The sequence below is a fragment of the Sceloporus undulatus genome, chromosome 3, assembly GCF_019175285.1.
Source record: "Sceloporus undulatus isolate JIND9_A2432 ecotype Alabama chromosome 3, SceUnd_v1.1, whole genome shotgun sequence".
Lineage (NCBI taxonomy): Eukaryota > Metazoa > Chordata > Lepidosauria > Squamata > Phrynosomatidae > Sceloporus > Sceloporus undulatus.
This window is the reverse complement of record NC_056524.1, coordinates 147,788,493-147,808,729: the sequence shown is the minus strand read 5'-3', so window position 1 is coordinate 147,808,729 and position 20,237 is coordinate 147,788,493. Positions and strand designations below refer to the sequence as shown.

At 39.7% G+C, this 20,237-nt stretch overlaps 1 protein-coding gene across 1 annotated transcript in view; it reads right to left on the bottom strand.

Annotated features, from left to right (window-relative positions):
* Positions 1 to 16,114, bottom strand: part of LOC121925867 (paired box protein Pax-2-like) — a 102,256-nt gene extending 86,142 nt beyond the window's left edge. Inside the window, 2 exon segments of the mRNA XM_042458440.1 lie at positions 11,285 to 11,370; positions 16,017 to 16,114. Of these exon segments, the coding sequence (XP_042314374.1) occupies positions 11,285 to 11,370; positions 16,017 to 16,114 (184 nt within the window).
* Between the last annotated feature and the right edge of the window lie 4,123 nt (positions 16,115 to 20,237).

The window sequence follows — 20,237 nt, the reverse complement described above, 5'->3', positions numbered from 1 at the left end:
GAGGAGACCCTGGAGTGGCAGAAAGTGTGCCCTTGGTAAAGGGAGACTAGAAGATTATGTACTTTGGTCTAGAATCTCTCATTTTATTGTCTTAGTCATCGTGGAATCATAATGAAGGGATGCAGAGGAAACAGAAAAGACTGAGATAACATCTTTGCCCCATTGCATCATTAGCCTGCTTGACTAAATGGGCACAAGCATCGAGAAACAAACTTTCTTACACTAATTAAGTATGTGTGCCAGAGTGTGCTGTAAGAAAACATTCTGGTTCCAACAGAAGGATTTAACTCTCTGCAATCTTGCTTCTCTATACATGTAAGACACTGTGAGTGATCTAATTCAAGAATTCAAAAAACTTCATTTCCCCGCCTCTTTAAACATAAAATGTGAATAAAGAGTTAAAATCAACTGGCAAACTGACATATGAAAGATTAGAAAAATAAAGTGATTTTAAGAATGAAGGATATTAAGAAGAATGAATTAAGAATTGAAAGAATTATCAGATAGATCAAACAAGTTGAAGAATGAATTAAGAACTGAAAGAATTATTAGATAGATCAAACAAGAATTCAATGGTACATGATTCTTTTACAGAGAGATGGTTTCCATTCATAGAATATATTAACAATAACTCTCAAATTGTGATCCTACTGGCCCATCTAGAACTTTGGAACGACATTGTGTAAGAAATTTTAACACAGCTTGGCTTACCAATGCAGTCTGCTGTCGTTAATTCCATCCTTATAACCATCTCTATTTGCATCCTCATTCATTCTTTTATTTTTATCTCAACTTGTTTAATTCTTGCTTATATTCACTTGTTACTTGTCATATGTTGTGTATGTACTGTTTTACATGAAATTAATTTTAAAAAGAATTATGAACCGAAATATGTGAGAACTGGGAAAGAGACTGCTTATCAGTAAGAGTGGGGCATTCAAGAACAGTCTGTACAGTTGGCCCTGTATACTCACAGATTCCTTATCCACAGCTTCAGCTATCCATGGCTTGAAAATATTTCCAATATATATAAATTCCAAAAAGCAAACCTTGATTTTGCCATTTTATAAAAGGGATACCATTTTACTGTCCCATTTTATATAATGGGATTTGAGCATCCACAGATTTTAGTATCCACGGGGGGTCCTGGATGACAAGGGCCTATTGTAGTTGCCAAAACAGAGGCTATCGAAGAAACTGTTAATGGATGGCTGAATACTCAAAGTTAAAAATGATATGGCTATTCATGTTCATGTTTGAAAGAAATAGGAAGACATCTCTAGGAGAATCATCAGAAAGTGTGGAAAAACAAGTAGCCTTGTTGTAATTTTATCAGTTCATTAGATAAGAGTTAGCAAAGAAATATCCAGTTAGGGCAGTGGTTCTCAACCTTCCTAATGCCACAACCCTTTAATACAGTTCCTCATGTTGTGGTGACCCCCAACCATACAATTATTTTCATTGCTACATGCTAATATGTGTTGTCCGATGGTCTTAGGCGACCCCTGTGAAAGGGTCGTTCGACCCCCAAAGGGGTCCCGACCCACAGGTTGGGAATCACTGAGTTAGGGCAACAAATCAAATGTATACAGATGGTATGTATAAGAAAGTTCAGGAGGAATAAAACATGGATGATTAGTTTTTGAGATGGAGAATGATGGCACTAACAATTATGAGACGGATCCTAGAAAATCTGCTGGGATAAGAAGAGTCAATACATAATGAAAGAATGGGGGGGTGGGCTTGAGAAACTTACAGAAAGATTTTTCTTTTCTGAGAAGTGGGGATGAGCTTGGAGGAAGAGTAAAATATAAAAGGGAGGCAGTTTGGATAACAAAATCCGTGGATGCTCAAGTCCCATTAAATATAATGGCTTAACAAAATGGTGCCCCTTCTATCAAATGGCAAAATCAAGGTTGATCCTGGCTCCTTTTTGCCCTGGTCCAAAAAACCAGAGTTCACATTAGAGCGGCTTCGAGCCTATTTGGGATTGTGTGTCCTATAAATGCCACACCCCTGAAACAGCCGGAAGCCACTTCATTTGGCCCATCTCTTCCAGCACTGTGGAACATCATGGGTACAATAAGTCACTTTAGCAAAAATCAAAGAGATTACAAATAAGCTATATCTCATACGTATACATATTTGCCTTCAATCTGGGAATGTTGAAGCTCAATAAAAAGTGTAAACACTCATGTGACAGGCTAATTTTATTATGTCAGCAGACAATTACATGGTATTTCCTCCCTGAGCATACCGGTATATAGGAGACCCAATACTTCTCTGTAACCCATCCTCAGTCCTTTCACAAAAGAAAGTACACCTCTACAGGAACACAATTATTATCGATGATTCTCCTCATGGCCTCACCTGAGACAGCTTAAAGAAGTACTCTAACAGTGAAATCATTACAGAAATTTACACACAATTATTAGAAAACCCATGTTTTATTAAGTATTGAGCTATAAAGAACAACACTGCTGAGAAAGCTTTTTCTGTTCATAGCAGACACAAACCCAGCTCACCAACAGTTTTCTACTCTTTTAGAAATTATTAAGCCTATATAATACCAAATGTAAATTAAAAGGAAGGAGAGAGGGAGGGAAGGAAGGAAGGAAGGAAGGAAGGAAGGAAGGAAGGAAGGAAGGTGTTCAGAGTTCAGAGGTACTATTTTTGAAACACTGATCTATCTCATCCAGGCCCTTCTGGTTTAAACACATTTCCCCCTACATTTTTCCATGAACTTGAGAGCTAAAAACATTCTTTTTATAAAAGCACATGAGTGTACACACTCATACCTTAAATGTTAGATTACTTCCTGAAACCATCATATCCATTCATCTCTACCTGTACTGTAATTGGTTACTGGAGCAGAAGGGTCCTCACATTTGTAACCTCCTGCCATTTGAAACAATATGCTCTCCAAACTCAATAGTTTGTGACTAAACAGTGACATTTCATTCCCCTTCCTGAATATCCACCTGTATTCCCCCAAAAGCTAAATGCCATCTAGTGCATCCCATTTAATTGTCTATTTTATTGTTCTGATGGTTTCACAGAAAGTGTACCATATAGCACCATCAACCATTACTCTGCAGAAATTAGAGATTTCTCTGCAAAATCTTGAATCTGGACCTTTTTAAAAATCAGCATTGATAAAATAACTAGTCTAAGCTAAGGTCAAGTGTTATCCCACACTTTCTCTATAGTGTAGCTTACACGTTTCACTGCAATATATTATACAAATATAGATTTTGTGTGCACTATATCTCTGAACCTCTTTACTAATATTTATACCATGAAAGACCTAGGTATAATCCTAATTAAAGTAAACCAATTGATTTAAGGGGTCTAGGCCATCAAACCAACTGGATATCTTTGGGCAAGTCACATGCTCTCAGCCTCAGAAAACCCATTCAGGGGGGAAAGGTACACAACAACAACAACAACAATTCTAATTGGGGGTAGCTATAGAACAGGAGTAGAAAATATCTGGCCTTCTACATGTTGCTGGACTGCAAGTTCCATCATTCCTCACAATTGCTATGCTGTCTAGGACTGCTGGAAGTTACAGTCCAGTATATCTCTTTCTCTCTGGCTTTGCTTCGCGAATGAAGATTCAGGAAGGACTCATCCCGCGCTTTGTGAAGTTCTGCATTATTTGCACTCCTATCATAGAAAAGAGTATATTTTTAATATAGCATAATGATTTGAAAGTAATTATTAGCTCCATCTGCCTTCTGTAGGAGAAGTCCTTATTTTTTTTTCCTCAGCCCCACTTCCTAAATGTCTTTACTTGGCCAGGGTCTATCTATTATTTGTTGGAAGCCCAATACAAATGGGCAAAATGGGCAGCTTCCCCTCAGGCATAATAATCTCATGACATACATATAGGGGCTTGACAGACCACCCTGAAAGGGCAGCCTATAGCCGCCCGTTTTTCTGCTGCAAGGAGACTGCACCACCCAAATGCCACAGCCTCCATCAGGATTAAGCAGGTTCTTTTTAGTCCGCGTGCCAGGCACCATTGTTACACCATTGGTGCCATCACATGCACCGATGACGCACACACAGCATGGCAATCTTTGGACGCTGTGCCGTGTGTGCGGCATTATGGCAGCCCCCATGTGGATGGGGCCGAGCCATGATGGCGTCAGCGATGTGCGGTAGGGCTTGGGAGCATGCAGACATTCTGCACTGCCGAGTCCTAAAATCGGTCCCAGACTGCCGCTTTCCAGCGGTCTGTACCTGGCCATAAACCCTTGAGGCACAAAGCAAATGCTTCTCTTTTTAATTCTGAACACTATTTACATTCCTAAAATGGTATAAAACACCCTGGTGGTGGTTTTGTATAGCATACCACGCATCACGAAAAAGAATCCTGTAACTTTTCCATTGGTCCTAGTAAAATTATTATCCACTTGATGGTTTTCCTCTAAGGAATCAACACACTTACACATTTTATAAATAAGCCAATTCACTTTGAAACAAAGACCTTTGATCCTTTATACAAATACTGTTGTCAAACAATATATGTGAACCTGATTTCCCCCCCCTCCTTACATGCAGAATCTTTCATTTATCCCTGATGAAATACATTCTGTAAATTTTGGCATAGTTCTCCAGTCTGTTAAGATAATGCTGCATCCTTATCCTCTAAGATATTAGGTAACACTCCCTGTCTGGAGACATTTGCAAAATTGATGGGCCTGCCCTCTGTTCTTTTCTCCAAGTAATTTATAAAGAGGATGAGTAAAAGTGGACCCAAGACAATTCCCTATAGCAACATAAATTTAATTTCTCTCCAATCAATGAGCATCGCTGATTTCAGCTAATCACATATTCATCTAACAGGAGCATCCCATAATCCACATTACCAAAGTATCTGAAATAATATCCAGACAGGGTAGGCACTTCCCAGCAGCCTTACTAAAATCAAGATACACTACATCCCCAGCATTCCCCCCGTCTACCAAGCTAGAAAGACTCTCATTTTTTGTTTTTTTAAGTGGTAGGAATAGTCTGGCATGATCTCTTTTCAGAACTCCATTTTGGCTCTCAGTGATCACATTATTCTGTTTTAAGTATTCAAAGGACTAAGTGTTTAGTGGTCTACTCTGGCCATTTTTCTGGCATTGGCATCAAGCTGACTGGTCCATCATTGCCCCTTGCTAGCTGTCCATACCTCCTGCACATTGCTGAGATAGCATGTCACAAAGGGAAATCACATATTGGTCTTAGAATACAAATCTTAGTTTAACAGCACAAACACATTTTAACTGATCAAGAGAAAGTCCTTGGCCAGCAACCAACTGTTCAGAATAAGTATTATTAATGCCACTTCTATTGGCTCCAGCCAGTCTCACAAGAAGTGGACAATATGCACATGGAAATAATTGTCCATAAATATTCTCAAGCATGTCATAAAATGTAACTTAATTTCCACCCTTTTTGGTTTCAGGGTTAAAGCCTGAACTGTGTCCACCTGCACCTCTAAGCCATGGGGAAGTGTGTTCTTTTGCTTTACTATTGAGACCAGCAGCTAATAAATAAACTTACATTAATAAATCAAATACATCCGGTGCTGATTAGTATTATGAGGAATTATCTTTAAAAGCTTTGAAGTGATTAAAATATGGTCTTGATTAATCAAGTAGTAAACTGTTTAAAAAATTAAACGTATGTTTAGTAATGATGCATACCCAAATTGCAAGCTAAGAGAAACATTTTTACAAAAAGACAAGGTGTGGAATGAAACAGGGACCTAATTTTTAAAGAAAAAAGTAGACATTCAGCAGATGCAGGAGACAAATGTCTCCAATATTAATCCAAGTAGTATAAATCCCAGTGTCTAAAAAGAGCAATTAGCTCTTTATCAAGGAAGTGACAGAAAAAGAAATAGTCCATATCTATTTCAATTTCTTAGATGACTCACTCCAAAATGAGCCACTGACCTAGTGATTCCTACAGTGGTTGCTGAACCTGCAATAGATGTGTGTTAATTCTTTTTCTGACAGTTCTCTGATGAAGAGCTAATTGCGTAAAATGTGTTGGGATTTATACCACTTACTTGAACTAATGTCGTCGTTTCCTGGGCTTACTGGATTTCTTTGCGTTGCTGTCATTTTGGTGAGTTCTACCATTTTAAAAGAGGCCTTGTCCCATACACAAGGAGAAGGCCTCTTCTAAAATGACAGCTGTTGTCACAGTTCTAAGAAAAACATTTTTAAAAGAAAATATTTTTCTACATGATGTTTTTAGGTTTGACTTTGACAGCCTCAACTCATAGCAACCCAGTGGATGAGACATTTCCAAGACCTCCTGTCCTCCATTGTTCTGCTCAGGTTCTGTCTTTGGTTATTCATATACAAATCTAAGCAAATTGCTGGATTAGGCCATGAGTACCCACTGCTGATGAAAGACACACTGCTAAGGATGGCCTGTCCACTGGCCAAGGGACTGCCACTGGTTTCAGTGGGTGCAAAAATTTAACCAGAATTCCTTTTGTGTGACACAGTGTGAACAGATCTGCACTTTTGTGGAGTTTCTCTTGCTGTATATGTATCTATCTATCAAGAAGTTTCTTGTAATATTCAATCAAAACCTACCTTACTGTAATTTCAAACCATTACACCTAGTCTTACACTCTGAGGCAGCAGAGAACAAGCCTTTCCCCTCCTCTCTGTGACAGCCCTTGAGGTAGTGCAATATTGTCATCTATCAGTCTTCTCTTCAGCAAGCTAAACATGTCAAGCCACCTTCCTATATATGTTTCATTCTCTATACCTCTTATCATCCTCATTGACTTAATCTGCTCCAATTTGTCTATATCCAGATCATTAAAATGAGGCATCCAAAACTGAATGCAGATGATACCTGATCAGCACAGGATAAAGTGGGAGTAGTACCTCCCTCAGCTTGGAATTATACCAAGGGTAGGCAACCTGCGGCCCACGGGCCGGATGCGGCCCGGCAAGGCCTTGGGACCGGCCCCAGCCCGGTCCTGCCGCCGATTGCCGCCGGGGCCTTTGGCCTCTCGCATGCAGGGGCAAGGGGGGCAATTGTCTATAGATGCCTCAGAAACATGCATTTATATTAACATTTTTTTAAAAAATCAGCAAATTTTTTTGCGTTTCCTCCACTTTTTTAAAAAAAAGTGTCCACCATTTGAAAATGTTGTCCTACATTTGTCCCGGTTTATTTATTTATTTACATTTTAAAAAAATTATTTAGTTATTTATTTTTTGGCTTCGGCCCCCCAGTTGTCTGAGGGACAGCAACCTGGCCCCCGGCTCAAAAAGATTGCCTACCCCTGGGGTATACAGACCACCCCAAAGGTGGTCTGCAGCTGCCCCTTTACTGGCCAGATTGATGCCACAACAACTACATGTCGTGGCACCAATCCAGCCTCTGTAGGCACAAAAAGGTATTTTTGTGCCCTGGAGGGGTGCCAGAGCCACCGCCATGTGGTGTGATGATGCCCCTTTAGCGCTGCACCATTTGGGCACTGTGCCAGAGGCGCATCATTGTGGTGCATGCTGTGTAGACCGGTTTGCGCCACAATGACACCCTGGGCTTGAAGCATACAGATGCTTAGCCCTCGCCCTGCCCACAGGCCGACATTTTTCGCCAGTTTGTACAGGGCCCATGTTTCTATTAATGCAGGGTAAAAGAGCATTTGCTTTTTACTTTTTGCTTTTTTTGTTTGTTTTTTGCTGAAGCATCACACTGCTGGCTCATGTTTACCTTATGATGAGCAATAATCCCCAGATCCTTTTCACAGGTAGTACTGCTGAACCATGTACCCCCTATCCTATATCTGTGCATTTAGTTTTTGTGGCCTAACTGTAGAGCTTTGTATACATCTCCACTGAATTTCATTTTATTAATTTTTGCCCAATTTTTAGTTTATCAAGGTCATTTTGATTCTGTTCCTATCTTCCAATGTGTTAGCTACTCTCCCCAGTTCTCTGCCATCTCCAAACTTGAAAATGATTCCCTATACCTTATTCTCCAAGTTACTGGTAAAAATGTTGAAGAGTAATGGTCCTAGGACAGAACCATGAGTCACTCTGCTCAAGATCTCCTTCCAGTTTGTATTTCATCCACTGATGATCGCTCTCTGAGCATGTATTTCCCGCCAATTATTGATCCATCTGACAGAGTTTCAATCTATTCCATTAGGGGAGACCTTATCAAACTCTTTTCTGAAATCCAGATAAATGACATCCACATTATTCTCAACATCTACTAAACTAGTGATCTGATTTTTTAAAAGATAGAAAATTTGGCAGGATTTGTTCTTGACAACTCCATGCTGGCTCCTACTGATCACTGCATTGTCATCAAGATAGTTGCAAACAGAATTATATATAATCTGTTCTAATATTTTTCCTGGTTGAAGTTAGCCTGTCTGGCCTATAGTTTCCTGGATCTTTTCCATTCCTTAGACACTTTGCTACACACCAAAATTTCTGTCAAAATTATGGCAAGAGGTTCAGGGAGTACATCAGCAAGTTCCTTCAAAACATTAGAATGCAGTTCATCCGGCTCTGAAAATGTGAACTTGCTTAGAATATTTTTATGATTCCTAACTCCCTGCCAATCTTGATTTGCAATTCAGATTCCTTTCCAAACTCTCTGCTGCTGCAGAGGGGGAAACAAAGCAAAATGTGTATTGAGTAGTTCTGCTTTTTCATTGTGCAATTAACATTTTGTCATCCTTACTGAACAGCAATTCCACTCTTGTATCTGAAAAGGGCCCTTAGTGTCCTTTGCTTGCCTAGGCCCGTTACAATCGGGCCTATAGTACGGACTGAGTCCGTATTAGGGTTAGAAAGGGGCGTCACTTCCGGACGCCCCTAACCCTAATCTGGACCGAGTCCATACAAAATGGCGGTGCCCGTTCCACACAGGGGCTGCCATCTTTACGTAGCGGACGTGATGTGTCCACACGTCGCGCAGCTTATATGATGCTGTGAGTGCGCCATTGGCGCCTCGCAGCGTCATATCTGCGCTGCAAAGAGAAGCACCATTTTGGCACTTCTTATTTGCAGCGCGGAGGAGTTGCGCAGTTTGGCTGCTGAGACTCCTCCGCGCTGCAACCGGCAGCGGCGTGAGACCACCCTTTCCGGGCGGTCTGTAACAAGGCCTAGTTAATCTGCTCATTTTGAGCTTTAGCTTTCCTTATACTATTCTTTCAAGCTTGGGATACACATCTCTACTCTTCCTTGGTGATTTGTCTGTCCTTCCATTCTGTATACATACTCCTTTTTCTTTTCTTTTCCTCTTTGAATTAGCTGTGCAGCCACATTGGCTTCTTCAGATGTCATCAACTATGACTAAGCAACAAAGTATGTATACACAAGTATATTGTTATGTTGTAATAGCACATGCTAAGAATATGAATTATAATTCATTTTCTTAGCATATGCTGTTACAGTTTATGCAGTTCCAAAGCTTCCTTTTGAAAGTTCTGGTATGCTGTTAGTTAACAGAACTCCTACAGAAATAAAATTAATACTGTGGAACTCTACAGGATGTTGTGGTGAAGCCACATGAGAGCTATATGGTCTGACTAAAGACAAAACATCAACCTTCCTTCTGCATTACTGCTGTGACCTAATCAATCCAAAGATTTGAATCACAGAATATAAGCTGATCCTTAAATAACCAGCTATGATGAACATATAAACACTGGTTTTGAAAAAAATAATTTGTTTTTCTGCCTCAAATATGCTTTTGTTTAAACAAAAAATACAATTTCCCTGAAATACTGAAACTACACAATAATTGTTACCTAGAAAATGCTTTTCCCTTAGCAAAGCTGAGTGCAACAGCAGTCTAGTCACTGATGCACTGACTACTGTTAGGAGCTGATAGTATCGTTACCATGGCCCAGAATGCTCTTCCAGCTAGAAGATTGCATCCTGTTAATGAGAAAGGAAGGACCTAGTTGCAAATGAGAGTCTATTTGTGTACTTAAAGGTTGAGGTGGAAGAGAAATAGAAAGCTACCAATATAATGTAGAAGGGTGAAGCCAAGGATCTTGGAAACAGTTTTGTGTGTTTTGATGAAAAAAAGAGTGTTGATAACATTTCTATGGAGGCCTTAGGAACTAGTTTAGGTGGCTGGCAGAAACAGTCTATATGGTGCATGAAAGATGCATCTTTTCCCACCTTGGAGAACTTACTGTATTTCTCTTCCTCTAGTACCCTTCAAGAACCCTTCAAATGCATGGTTTTCTATGGAACACTTGAAAAAAGACAACTATTGCTGCATAATAGCAATTGTCTTCTCCTTAGCAAGGGCCATAATTCCTTTTTTTAAAGAGTTAAAAGTGGTACCCATAGGGACTCTCAGGCATGCTACCTCATTTTCCCTCATTACTCCTCAATTTGGGGGTTATGAGTCATACTTCCAGAAACTTTTGGGTTTATGATTCTTCCCTAAAACAAGGGATCTCCCACCACACCTTGTTTTGTCAACATGAACAAAAAGATCCAGTCTTTTACAAATTAGAACTTATTGGAAAAGTAGAAATGCTCTTCTGGGTCTTTCCAGTTTCACCGTGTGTGTGTGTGTGTGTAAGGGACAGAGAGAGAGAGAGAGCGCTATCCTTCCTGGACACTGCAAAACTATGTGACTCATTTAATTCTCTACAACTGTGTTTCCTTCCCTCTTTCTAAATGAAAAATGGCAGCAGAAAGGCTATTTCCTGCCCTCTCTAAGCATTATTTAGGGTAGGAAACTATGCTAATGGAGCCACCGTTGTTCTAAGGCGAGGTGAGCAAAGTTTGTTATATGTGTTTCTCTGCAATCAGACTCTTGCATCAGAAATTGTTTTTGAGACCAGCATCTTATCTGCACTGCAGTCAAGCTCTATTCAGGATATTCTCATTCCAATGAATGCTGGAAATGTGGAAAGAGGAAGACATTGCATGGGATTATTCACACTGTTACAGAACAACTTGCTAGTAGCTACTGACTTCCCTAACAGAGATATGTTGGCACAGAAATGCACCAAGCAATAGAACTGCAAGCAGACATATAAAAATGAAAAAAAACATGTCACGAAAGCAGCTACAAGATGACACTATAGTACATGTCTGCTGTGAACAAGATCTAACCTTGAGCTCCTTGCCTCTTTGGCCTTTGAGGCTCATCCCTGGGAGTTGCTTTACCTCATCTAGTACTGTCCTTTCGTTTCACTGTATTGAATCTTTGATCACTCAAATCCCAACTTTTCTTCTCCTGCTGCACTACCTCATTTTTTTCTCCTTACCTATAGTGTGTCCAGGTGCACTCACTCCTGTCCCGGTCCCATCTGGTGTCGGGTGGAAAGGCTGCTGCACTTTGGTTCTGATGATCCTGCCATAACAACAACAACAACAAATACATTAATCTGAACCACTATGATGGACTCTGCAGATTGAAAATCAGATTTAATGAGTGGACTAATCCATAAAAATCAGATATATAATGTGTTTGGAGGGAGAGAAGGATGGCAGACTTGTGTTAAGATTTCTGTCTTCATGATCAAACGACTCTCTCTTCATCAAAGAGAATAAATCTACTACTCACTACCTACTGCTTAACCATCAAGGACCAAATTTCCCTTCCTATAAAGGAGAGAAGGGTAATGTCATAGTTTCATTCTCAAAAAGAGTTTGACAAACTGGTCATTAATACTGACTAACAATGGTAGCAAAATATATTTTAAAAAATTAAAAGACACATAGACCTTTGGATGCAATTAGATGTCAGGAGACCCAAGACGTTTACAGAATGCAATGCAGTATCTGTTGGGAAACCATGGTGTTGTGGCCAGTTTAAGCTCTTCCCATGGTTTTCCCCCAATCATAACTGTTTTACCAAAGCACACAAGGAAGGAAAATATACAGGTACCACTCTGAACAAATCTTGTCAAGAAAACCCTGTGAAAGGTTCACTTTACGGTTGCCATAAGTCAAAAATAACTTCAAGGCACACAACAACATATCACATGAATACATGTACATATGTGTTCTGTGGTCCAAATGTGTAATTAACAGCTACAAATAAGTAATTAGTGGTTGTTTCTTTTTGTGCAATAAGGGTTACATCCACGCTGCAGATTTAATCCACTTTGACACCACTTTAACTGCCATAACTCAATGCTAGGGAATTTTGGGAATGGTTGTTTGTTGTGGCACCAAAGCAGAGCTGGGATTTTACTGGAAAATATTTAGCTTTCCCTCCCTCAGTCAGAATCTTAATTATGTTCACACCCATATCCTGACAGGCAATATTAAAATAAAACATAACAAGATATGTCATCTTGAAGCTCTAGAATGTTCATGATGGTCCACCAAAGATGAAGGACTACATGTCCTAAAGGCACCTTGGAAGCTAAGCACAGTCAGCCCTGGTTAGTACTTGGATGGAAGACCACCAACAAATATCAGGTTCTGTAGGCTATATTTCAGAGGAAGGAACTGGAAAAATCAACTCCTGAGTATTCTTTGCCTAAGAAAACCCTATGAAATTCATGGGGTTACCATAAGTCAGCAGGTGACTTGAAGACTCATACATGTACACCACAAAAGATATGGTTTAACCTAGTGCCCCTTTTCCCAAGGCCTAGTGTTAAGGGCTTCACAGTGTCCCAAGAGTTATCCTCTGTGGGTTTTTGTTCTGTGGGTTCAGGTTTTCAACAAGGCAATCCTTCTTGTTTTTGTTTGATTTGCCTGCCTGGCCATGAAATGCTTTCCCTCACTACAATCAAAACCTGTGAGGCTACAGTTCAACTCCAGGATGCTTTTTAAAGGGAGAAGGAAAAGTCTTCTCATTCCTTGCACCCATTTCCTAGACTAATTATTTTCTTATTAGATCCTAGGAAAACACTAAAGAGATAACAGTAGAAGTGAAATTTGTTGGGACATTTAAAAAGGAAAGGGAAGGAAATCAATACCAGGAAAAATTCTAGAGCAGATCATAGAATCATAGAATCGTAGAGCTGGAAAAGACCACAAGGGCCATCCAGTCCAACCCTCTGCCATTCAGAAAATCCCAATCAAAGCATCCCCAACAGATGACCAGCCAGCCTCTGTTTGAAGACCTCCAAGAAACTCCAATATTCTCCGCGGGAATGTGTTCCACTGTCGAACAGGAAGTTCCTCCTAATGTTGTGGTGGATTCTCTTTTCATGCAGCTTGCATCCATTGTTCTGGGTCCTGTTCTTTGGAGCAGCAGAAAACAAGCTTGTTCCCTCCTCAATATGACATCCCTTCAAATATTTAAACAGGGCTATCATTTATCACCTTTTAACCTTCTTTTCTCCAGGCTAAACGTCCCCAGCTCCCTAAGTCATTTTGCTGTTGCTCTGTATATTAAAACAACACAAAATAGCTAAATGTGGAGGATTCTTTAGCTACCTTCAAAGGAGGGCTAAGCTATAAACAAGAGGCTCCTTGTCAAAATGGTAACTGCAGGGCTGCACACTCTCATGCCCACCCTCTGCTGCATTCAGCATTGTTAATATCTTGATTCTCTCCATTATGTAAGATTCTAATATTATGATTTTCAGCAGGTACTCACACACAGGGAGAGAGAGAGTATTTACCATACGCCTCTGAGTCCACCTCAACTTGCTCAAGCCCACCAAATTGAGGGAAAGTAGAGAAATGTATCTTTTATTCTTGCCTTCTTTCCAGCTAAATATCTATGAGTCCTTGGCTGCATCTACATTACAGAAATAATGCAATTTAACACTGCTTTAACTGTCATGGCTCAATGCAAGGAATGACGACAGTGAGGCTTCAGAAAAAACCTATAAATATCAAAATAATCCAAGTATATGCACCAACCACAGAGGCAGAGGCAGTGGCAGAAGAAATTGAGAGATTCTATGAAGGAGTCCAGAAAGAAATTGACAACACAGCAACACAGTCTTGCAGGCTAATCATAGAAGACTGGTATGCTAAAGTTGGTAGCAAAGAAGAATAAAAAACTCTAAGAAGATTCAGTCTAGGTACAAGAAATGAAGCAGGAGAGAAACTAATAGAATTTTGTGAGGCCAACAATCTATTCATTGCAAATACTTTCTTCATACAACCAGAGGAGACAATACATATTGACATCACAGATGGCCAATTCAAAAATCAGATAATTATATAACTGGAAGAAAAAGATGGATTTTTTTGCAGCAAAAACTAGACCAGGCACTGACTGTGGAACAGATCATGAACTACTTATAACAAAAATTAGAGTAAAGCTAAGGGGAAAAAAATCATCATACTAAAATACAATATGAACAATATATCAACAAAATTTACAAACAATGTAAGAAATAGATTTGCACTATTAAGCATAATCGACTAGGAACCAGAAGAACTATGGTCAGAAGCCAAGGACATGCAGAAGTCAAGAAAAAACGCAGAAAGATACTAACAGTGTCCAAAAAGAAAGAGAAGAAACAATGGATAACAAATGAAGCAATTCAATCAATAAAAGAAAGAAGAGAAGCAAACGAAAAGAGGGATAGGAACAAAGCCAGAGCCATGAATGTAACTCTTCAATGATTAGTGTGCAGCATAAAGAAAACTATTGCAATAACCAATGCAGAGACACAGAAGACAACAACAAAAAAAGGAAGAAGGAGATACCTCTTCCTCAAGATGTGGGAACTCAAAGAAAAGTTCAGTCCAAGGGCAGGAATGTTATATGATCAGAAGAAGAACATGCTACAAGATCAAGAAGAAATAAAGATGATGGAAACAATACATAGAAGAGTTACATAAAAGAGAAGGGGGAAAAATGGATAACGCATGGAATGAAGAATCATACGAAAGTGAACCCCAAATCCTAGAGAGTGAGATAGAAGCTGCAGTAAAGATATTGGGGAAAATAAATCACCAAGAACAGATGTTAATTCCAACAGAATTGCTACAATTCACACAGATAGAATCAACTCTAGTGATATACAAACAAATATGGAAAACAAAACAGTTGCCATCAGACTGGAAATTATCAATATACATCCTCATCCACAAAAAAGGACACACAAAAGACTGCAGCAATTATAGTGTCATAGCATTAATTTCCCTCATAAGGAAAATTATGCTTAAAAGGCTGCAGCATAAACTTCAATCATATATGGAGAGAGAAATCCCAAAGGGGCAGGCAGGGTTCAGGAAAGGAAGAGGCACTAGGAACCTTCATTAACCACATATGATGGCTAATGAAGTGCACCAAAGAATTCCAGGGAGAAAAAAATCAGCATATGCTTTATATACAGTGCACCCCCCCCCCTTATATGTGGGCACATTTTACACAGCTTCCAGCATATGCTGGAAGCCGCGACAGAAGCGAGGGAGCCGCACGCTGGAAGGAAATAATGGTGCTGCGCCACCACAGGCACAAGCCCCATTCATTTGAATGGGGCTTTAGCATTCACGTTTTTTCTCTTACGCGGGGAGGGGGTTCCGGAATGGATCCCCCACATAAGAGAAGGGTGCACTGTACTATAGCAAACCTTTTGACTGCATAGATCACAAAAAGCTATGGGACACTCTTAAAGATATGGGGGTGCCACTACATTTGACAGTCCTAATGAGAAATCTGAACCTAGGACAAGAGGCTATTGTTAGAACAGAATATAGAGAAACAGAATGGTTCCCAGTTGGCAAAGGGGTCAGGCAAAGCTGCATCCTATCACCCCACCTGTTTAACTTGTATGCTGAAAAATATCATACGAAGAGCAGGTCTAGACAAAGAAGAAGGAAGATAGGAAGAAGGAACAATCTTAAGTTAACATATGTGACTGACACTATACTACTAGCAGAAAACTTTATAGACTTGGAACAATTATTTTCCTTTTTTTCTTTTCCTTTTTCTTTTTATTAAGTTTGTACAATATAAAGCTTCCAATAAACATTTATCAATCACCACACATATCAAAGCATCACTCCTGCCAAAGTTTTCCTATTTCTCCCCATTGTTTTTCATATTGTTGGGTTGCTTTTCCTGCGATGTACATGGACAGTCTGTCCATGATTGCAAACTCATTCACTTTAATCTTCCATTCTTCTAAAGTGGGTATTATATTGGTTTTCCAATGTTTCGCAAATGTCATGCGGACTTGGAACAATTACTGAAGAAAGTCAAAGAAGAAAGTGCAAAGGCTGAACAACAACAACAACAACAACAATAATAATAACAACAACTACAAAGGATCTACCTAAATTCAACCTAGATAATGAGGGAATCATGATATGTAGTTATAGAGTTCCCATATCTTGGATCAAATGTTGATCAGAATGGAGACTGCAGTCAACAAATAAGAAGAAGACTTAGAATGGGAAGGGCAGCCATAAAAGAACTAGATAAGATCCTAAGTGTAAAGAAATAAAGCCAGAATGATCGAAGCCATTATATTCTCCATCACCATGTACAGATGTGAAGGCTGGACAGTGAAAAAAGCTGACAGAAAGAAAATCAATTCATTTGAGACATGATGCTAGAGAAGAGTCTTGAGAATACCATGGGCAGCCAAAAAGACAATGAGATCAAGTCGGAACTATCCCTGGGAGCCAAGATGATGAAACTGAGGCTGTCATACTTTGGCTACATTATGAGAAGGCATGATTCACTAGAATAATAATGCTAGGGAAGGTAGAAGGCAGCAGAAAGAGAGGAAGATGCCATGCCAAATAGATGAACTCAATCAAGTAGGTTACGGGACTGAATTTACAAGATCAAAGAATAGCAGTGAAAGAGAATGAAGATGCCAGCCACAGATGCTGGTGAATTGTCAGGAATAAACTGTTCTATAACATGGCCACATAGCCCGAAAACCCCACAAAAAAACTATGGATACTGGCCATGAAAGCCTTCGACTTCACAGTTTTCCAGGTGCTTTTCATTTATGGGAAAGTCCTGTGAATGAAAGGCGGCTGGAAAACTCCTCTTTATTCATGGAATAATAACAGGATTATCATGATGTCACACAACTTCATCTGAAAATCTTCACCCACTCATGTGACACTGACAGGAGCATCCCACTATGCTTCCATCTCTTTTGCCCACCTGAAAAAGTCCTTAGAAAAAGTGCACATGGTTATTTAATACACATAAGTGAAAAACTGTCCAGAAATCATAATGCACTTCCATTGAATTTCATATTAGGAATGTTTTATTAAAAGATTAGTTAAAAGGCAAATTCAAGCAAACCATATGATAGCTCCCTGGATGAATTTTAAATAACTATAATAAAGGCTGTAACAACAATAAAATGTTTTTCAACATATCAAAACAAGAAACCAACCATGATGTAGGAGTCTGAATCAGTTATGAGAAGATGAGAAGACAGCAAAGAGGCTAAACGGATTATTTGTATCATGAGAAAACACACATCTGAATCACTGCTCTTGAGCAGAGCACTAAAAAAAACCTTGACCAACAGAAAAGAGGCGTGATAATATTTTTAAATTAAATGGGAATGAATAAGTAACAAGTCTATGGGCTCAAATGACATTAAACCGAAAGTACTACTGTTTGACAGTGGGAAGCTATGGAATTATCTCAAAGAAATGGGAGTGTCACTATGTTTGATTGTCCTGATGGTCCTGCCCCACCATTTGGGAACCACTCTTGTAAAGGATTAGTAAATAAAATGAACATGCTTAGGAAGTGTGCTTTTGTACTGATATCAGTTGCCATTGCCTTTGTATTGATATCAGTTGTCCAGAGGCACCTGCATAGAATCATAGAATCATAGAGTTCGAAGAGACCACAAGGGCCATACAGTCCAACCCCCTGCCATGCAGGAAATCTAAATCAAAGCATCCCCAACAGATGGCCATCCAGCCTCTGCTTAAAGACCTCCAAGGAAGGAGAATCCACTACACTCCGAGGAAGTGTGTTCCACTGTCAAACAGCCCTTACTGTCAGGAAGTTCTTCCTAATGTTGAGGTGGAATCTCTTTTCTTGTAGCTTGCATCCATTGCTCTGGGTCCTGTTCTCTGGAGCAGCAGAAAACAAGCTTGCTCCCTCCTCAATATGACATCCCTTCAAATATTTAAACAGGGCTATCATATCACCTTTTAACCTTCTCTCCTCCAGACTAAACATCCCCAGCTCCCCGAGTCTTTCCTCATAGGGCATTGTTTCTAGACCCTTCACCATTTTAGTTGCTCTCCTTTGGACACGCTCCAGTTTCTCAATGTCCTTTTTGAATTGAGGTGCCCAGAACTGGATACAATATTTCAGGTTGGGGCCTGACCAAAGCAGAATAAAGTGGCACTATTACTTCCCTTGATCTAGACACTATACATTTATTGATGCAGCCTAAAATTGCACTGGCCTTTTTAGCTGCCGCATCACACTGTTGACTCATGTTCAACTTGTGGTCTACTTGGACTCCCAGATCCCTTTCACATGTACTCTCGTTCAGTCAGGTGTCCCTCATCCTATATCTGTACATTTCATTTTTCCGTCCTAAGTGCAGTACCTTACATTTCTCCCTGTTGAAGTTCATTCTGTTAGCTGTGGCCCAGCTTCCTAGTCTATTCAGGTCATTTTGAATTTTAATCCTGTCCTCTGGTGTGTTAGCTACTCCTCCTAATTTGGTGTCATCTGCAAATTTGATAAGTATCCCAATTCTGTCATCCAAATCATTGATAAAGATGTTGAATACCACTGGCCTTGTCAAAGGCCTTACTGAAATCAAGATATACTATATCCACAGCATTCCTTTTCTACCAACTTGGTAATTTTATCAAAGAAAGAGATAAGATTTGTCTGGCATGACTTCTTTCTCTGAAATCCATGTTGACTTTTTGTGATTATGGCATTGCCTTCTAGATGTTCACAGACTCTCTGTTTAATGATCTGCTCCAGAATCTTTCCTGGTATTGATGTCAGACTAACTGGATGATAATTGTTGGGATCCTCTTTTTCCCCTTTTTGAAGATGGGGACGTTTGCCCTCCTCCAGTCTGCTGGGATCTCTCCTGTTCTCCAGGAGTTCTCAAAGATTATTGCTAATGGCTCTGATATTACATTTGTTCTTTTAATATCCTTGGATGTAGTTCATCAAGTCCTGGAGACTTATATTCATTTAGATTAACCAGGTATTCCTGTACTATCTCTTTGCTTATTCTGTGCTGAAATTCCCCTGTTCTGTCCTCTGCTCCTTTATCCTCACATTGAGCACCCTTTGCCTTTTCTGAGAAGACTGAAGCAAAGAAGATGTTGAGTAATTCTGCTTTTTCTCTGTCCCCTGTTAACATTTTGCCATCTTCTCCATGCAGTGGCCCTACCATTTCCTTCTTCCTTTTCTTGCAGACATATCCAAAAAAGTCCTTTTTTTTGTTTGTTCTTAACCTCTCTAGCAAGCCCGAGTTCATTCTGCGCTTTAGCTTTTCTGACTTTATCCCTACACGCGCTCGTTATTTGTTTGAATTCCTCTTTGGTAATTTCCCCATTTTTCCATTTCTTATACATGTTCCATTTAAAACTTAGCTCAGTTGAATGTTCCTTAGTCATCCATCCTGGTTAAGAATGTTGAATACAACGGGCCTTGTCAAAGGCCTTACTGAAATCAAGATATACTATATCCACAGCATTCCTTTCATCTACCAAGCTGTAATTTTATCAAAGAAAGAGATAAGATTGTCTGGCATGACTTCTTTCTCTGAAATCCATGTTGACTTTTGTGATTATGGCATTGCCTTCAGATGTTCACAGACTCTCTGTTTAATGATCTGCTCCAGAATCTTTCCTAGTACTGATTCAGACTAACTGGATGATAATTGTTGGGATCCTCTTTTCCCCTTTTGAAGATGGGGACGTTTGCCCTCCTCCAGTCTGCTGGGATCTCTCCTGTTCTCAGGAGTTCTCAAAGATTATTGCTAATGGCTCTGATATTACATTTTTTCTTTAATACCCTTGGATAGTTCATCAAGCCCTGGAGACTTAAATTCATTTAGATTAACCAGGTATTCTGTACTATCTCTTTGCTTATTCTGTGCTGAAATCCCTTTTCTGTCCTCTGCTCCTTTATCCTCACATTGAGCACCCTTTGCCTTTTCTGAGAAGACTGAAGCAAAGAAGAGTTGAGTAATTCTGCTTTTTCTCTGTCCCTGTTAGCATTTGCCATCTTCTCCATGTAGTGGCCCTACCATTTCCTTCTCCTTTTCTTGCAGACATATCCAAAAAAGTCCTTTTTTTTTGTTCTTAACCTCTCTAGAGCCCGAT